Genomic DNA, 4,626 nt, shown 5'->3' on the forward strand with positions numbered 1-4,626 from the left:
TCAGATGGTAGTAAGTGTTATGGGGAAACGAAGGCAGGGGAGGAGGGGGCTGGGTGGAGCAGTTGCTGTGGGGAGAGAGACCTGCGGGAGGTGGGGATCCTGTGTGACTTGAGAGAGTAGCTTGCCCTCTCTGGGCTCCTGCCTGTGTGTGCTGGGGGAAGGATGGCGCCCACTGCCCCTGCTGCTCTCTTTGCCGCATCATTCCTTGGGGCCTTCTGCCCACCAGCTGCTCAGACCGTAACTGTGCTGGCTCTGCTCTTCCTGTGCAGGTGTTGACTCTGAGTCCTCACACAGCCTGTTATGATGTACATTTTATAGACCAGTAGACTGAGACCTGGGCAGGCCCTCTGGCTACAGACTGAGCTCATTACTGCACACAGCGTGCTGCCTCCACATGCTGGGCTCTGGGGTGCTGCAGCCACAGGTCCTGGTCCCATCAATAAAATCCAAAGTGAGCTGGCTCTGATGAGGAAGGGACCAAGATGCCCCACTCAGGGAGGTCTTCCCGGGAGAGGTGGTAGCCAGGCAGGCCCGGGAGTAGGAGGAGGTGGGGCTGGGCTTTGTGGACACCACACTTGGCGGCACAGAGGCCTGCTGGGGAGAGGGCGTGTGTCCTTGCCACCAGCCCATCTTCCATGCCATGTGCCCCTGCACTCTTTGAAAGGAGATGGTCTCTTTCGGGGCTGAGCTGGGGTCCTGGAGCCAGAAGAGAACTGAGATTTGCTGTGGGGGGTTGGGAGCTGTTCCATTTTTAGTGGCTGCTACAGGAAGAGCGGCTGAGTGTTTCCCCTTGTCCCTCCAGAAGGCTGGAGTGTAACTGTCCTTGGCAACCGGGTCAGCTGATAGCAGGGCTGGGGGTGGGGGTGGGGATCCTGAATCTTCCAGCAGACGTCCTCATTGCCCCTGATCTGGTGGCCAGTGTCTGTGCCAGACACGGTCCTCAGTCATCGGAACCCACTGAGTCTCCGCCTGACCCTGCAGAGACGCTCAGAGAGGTGAAGATACTTCTGGTGGCCTCACAAAGGCTGTCTGGCTTGGGAGCCCCTACCTGCAGCCAGAATTTCTGAGTTCCAATTCCCAGCTCCATCACGGAACTTGGCCCAAGGCCCTTAACCTCTCTGGGCCTGTTTTTTCATCTTTGAAATGGGGATCTCAGAGATGCCTACCTCTCAGGGGACTTGTGAGGTGCTATGGGACCACACGCAGGGCCTGGCCAGAGCACCATAGTTTCTTTGGTAGCCATGATGGAACGGTGAACCTCCTCACACTCTTCTTTCTGCCTTGAAGATTCTAGACCTGGCTGGACGTTCATCTCCCTTTTTGCCTGTGCTTCAGGCAGTTTATGGCATGGCTGTGTTGTTCATGTTGCCAGGTCTCCTCCTGGTGGACGTTGACACCATTTTCGTTTTTTTACTGTTAAAAACGACAGGGCAGTGCACATCTTTGCATCTCTGTGGCAGGTCAGGTCTCTGACCTCTTTGCCAGTGTGACTTATTACCCCTTTCTTTTTTTCTCTTTTTCAGACAGTGTCTTGCTCTGTCGCCCAGGCTGGAATGCAGTGGTGCGGTCATAGATGATAGCTCACTGCAACCTCCAGCTCCTGGGCTCAAACAATCCTCCCACCTCAGCCTCATATTAGTCCATTTTCACACTGCTGATAAAGACATATTTGAGACTCGACAATTTATAAAATAAAGAGGTTTAGTGGAGTTACAGTTCCACACAGCTGGACTGGGGAAGCCTCACGATCATGGCGGAAGGCAAGGAGGAGCAAGTCACGTCTTATGTGGATGACAGCCGACAAAGAGAGTGAGAGAGCTTCTGCAGGGAAACTCCCATTTTTAAAACCATCGGATCTCGTGAGACTTATTTGCTCTCACTAGAATAGCACAGGAAAGCCCCGCCCCCATGATTCAGTAATCTGCTGGGTCCCTCCCACAACACGAGGGAATTATGGGAGCTACAAGATGAGATTTGGGTGGGGACACAGAGCCAGACCATATCAGCCTCCCAAGTAGCTGGCACTACAGGTGCACGCCAACATGCCTGGCTAATTTTTTACATTTTTGTAGAGACGGGGTCTCACTGTGTCACCCAGGCCGGTCTTGAACTCCTGGGCTCGAGTGATCCACCCTCCTCGGCCTCCCACAGTGCTGGATAATAGGCGTGAGCCACTGTGCCCAGCCGTTTCCCCCTTATTTTTAGCATCACTATAGTAGCTGTGATCTCTGAGCTTTGGGGATTTCCCCTCCCCAACATTTTACTCTGAAAATTCGAACATCTAGAAACGTCAAGGGTTTGTACAGTGGACACCTGTGTGCTCGGCAGCCACCTTCCGTGATGAACATGCTTTATATTTGCTTTGTCCTGAATCTGTGATTTGGGACTGGATTTCTCTGGTTTCCTGGTGAGACCCACACTGCTTGTCAGTTACTTATCTTGTTCCCCTTCATCTCAGTCTCGCTGTGGCTTTCAGTTACCCCCAGGTCTTACATGCACTCAGGGTTATGCCCAGAAAGCATTTCTCCTGGGGAGTTTGTGTCTAGGTAGGGGACCCTCTTGAATAGCCGGTGGGAGAAGGAAAGACTCAAGACCAGCTCTGAGGGGTCGGCGGGGGTGCCCCTTCCCTGTACCTTGTGGGCTCCCTGGGGAAGAAGGAGAAGTGAGTGCCATGGGAAATACCCCTGGGGATTTTGTGGAGCTGGAATGTGCTGGTGGACCATGATCCCACAAGGACTTAGGCATCGAATTCCCTTGACTGGGACCCACAGCAAGGGAGGCTCTGCAGCATCACCTTCATCAAATGGACTCACCCTCTCTGGGTGATGTGTCCTGGCACTTCCTCTTCTGTTCATCAATCAATCAACAAATAAATGGCTGGGCATGGTGGTACAGGCCTGTAATCCCAGTGCTTTAGGAGGCTGAGGCAGGGGGATTGCTTGAGCCCAGGAGTTCAAGGCTGCAGCGATCTGTGATCACACCACTGCACGCCAGCCTGGGTGACACAGCGAGATCCTGCCTGTAAAAAACAAAACAAAGAAACCAAAGAAACTTTGGTCATTGGTCATGTCTACCTGTCGGTTTTTTTTTTTTTGGGGGATTCATAATATGTCGTGATGTATATTAATAGTTTGCAAAGTGCCACATGGGAATATAATCGTCAGGATCTGGAAAGGGGCTCAGTCTATTCAGTCTGTAGGAACCCCTGCCTGCCCCAAGACACTTGTCATGAGAATGAATCTCTCACTCCTAAATTCCTAGAGTGACAATGACTGGGTCATTATTTTCTTTTTTATTTTATTTTATTTTATTGGTGTTTGTTTGTTTGTTTGTTTTTTTGAGACGGAGTCTCGCTCTGTCACCCAGGCTGGAGTGCAGTGGCGGTCTCGGCTCACTGCAACCTCCACCTCCCGGGTTCAAGCAATTATCCTGCCTCAGCTTCTTGAGTAGGTGGGACTACAGGCGTGTGCCACCACACCCGGCTAACTTTTTGTATTTTCAGTAGAGGCGGGGTTTCACCATGTTAGCCAGGATGGTCTGAGTCTCCTGACCGCGTGATCTGCCAGCTTCTGCCTCCCAAAGTGCTGGGATTACAGGCGTGAGCCACCACGCCCGGCCTGGGTCATTACTTTCGTTCAACAAAGCATTCTCTCTGCCGCCCATGCGCGCCCTGCCCACAGCTCTTTCTCATTTTCAGCATCTCTCTTCCCTTTCCAGAATATGCTGAGTTTTTGCACTGCAAGTCCAAAAAGTTTACAGATTTTGATGAAGTCCGGCAGGAGATTGAAGCAGAGACCGACAGGGTGACGGGGACCAACAAAGGCATCTCCCCAGTGCCCATCAACCTTCGAGTCTACTCGCCACACGGTAGGCAGCACGGGTGGGGACCCATCACTGACTGTTTATGGTCGTTCATGTCGCCCATTCACAAACAGCTGGTATTCACACACACATAGCCCCCCGATCTGTATCTTCCCACTTGTGCGAGGTATGTAGTACCCAGACCTCTGTCTCAGCGTGAAGTTGTTTGGGAGAGGTGGGTGATTGCAGCTGTTTCCCCCTTTTACCAAGGGCAGTCACCACTTGCCTCAAGGCAGCCAGATCTCCTGCTGCCTCAAGAGAGACCAGAACCAGACTTCTGTAAAATATCCTGATTTTTTTGTTTGTTTTGAGACAGAGTCTTGCTCTGTTGCCCAGGCCGGGGTGCAGTGGCGTGATCTCTGTTTGCTGCAACTTCCACCTCCCAGGTTCTTGTGCCTCAGCCTCCCAAGTAGCTGGGATTACAGGCATGCGTCACTGCACACAGCTAATTTTTTTTTTGACATGGAGTCTCGCTCTGTCACCCAGACTGGATGGACTACAGTGGCATGATCTCAGCTCACTACAGCCTCTGCCTCCCAGGGTCAAGCTACTCTCCTGCCTCAGCCTCCCAAGTAGCTGGGACTAGTGGTGACTGCCACCACGCCTGGCTAATTTTTTGTATTTTTAGTAGAGATGGGATTTCACCATATTGGCCACGCTTGTCTCGAACTCCTGACCTTGTGATCTGTCCACCTTGGCCTCCCAAAATGCTGGGATTATAGATGTGAGCCACCGCATCTGGCCAATTTTTTTTTCTTTTTTTTT

The 4,626-nt window shown here is 52.2% G+C and overlaps 1 protein-coding gene across 1 annotated transcript in view; it reads left to right on the forward strand.

Annotated features, from left to right (window-relative positions):
- The first annotated feature begins 398 nt into the window (after window positions 1–398).
- The window catches only part of DNM2 (dynamin 2), a 58,199-nt gene continuing 53,971 nt past the window's right edge, over window positions 399–4,626 (forward strand). Inside the window, exons 1-2 of the mRNA XM_011995041.1 lie at window positions 399–547; window positions 3,718–3,867. Of these exons, the coding sequence (XP_011850431.1) occupies window positions 466–547; window positions 3,718–3,867 (232 nt within the window). The 5' untranslated portion in view covers window positions 399–465. The remainder of the gene's footprint in view (window positions 548–3,717; window positions 3,868–4,626) is intronic.

Source organism: Mandrillus leucophaeus, unplaced genomic scaffold, assembly GCF_000951045.1.
Source record: "Mandrillus leucophaeus isolate KB7577 unplaced genomic scaffold, Mleu.le_1.0 Scaffold112, whole genome shotgun sequence".
Lineage (NCBI taxonomy): Eukaryota > Metazoa > Chordata > Mammalia > Primates > Cercopithecidae > Mandrillus > Mandrillus leucophaeus.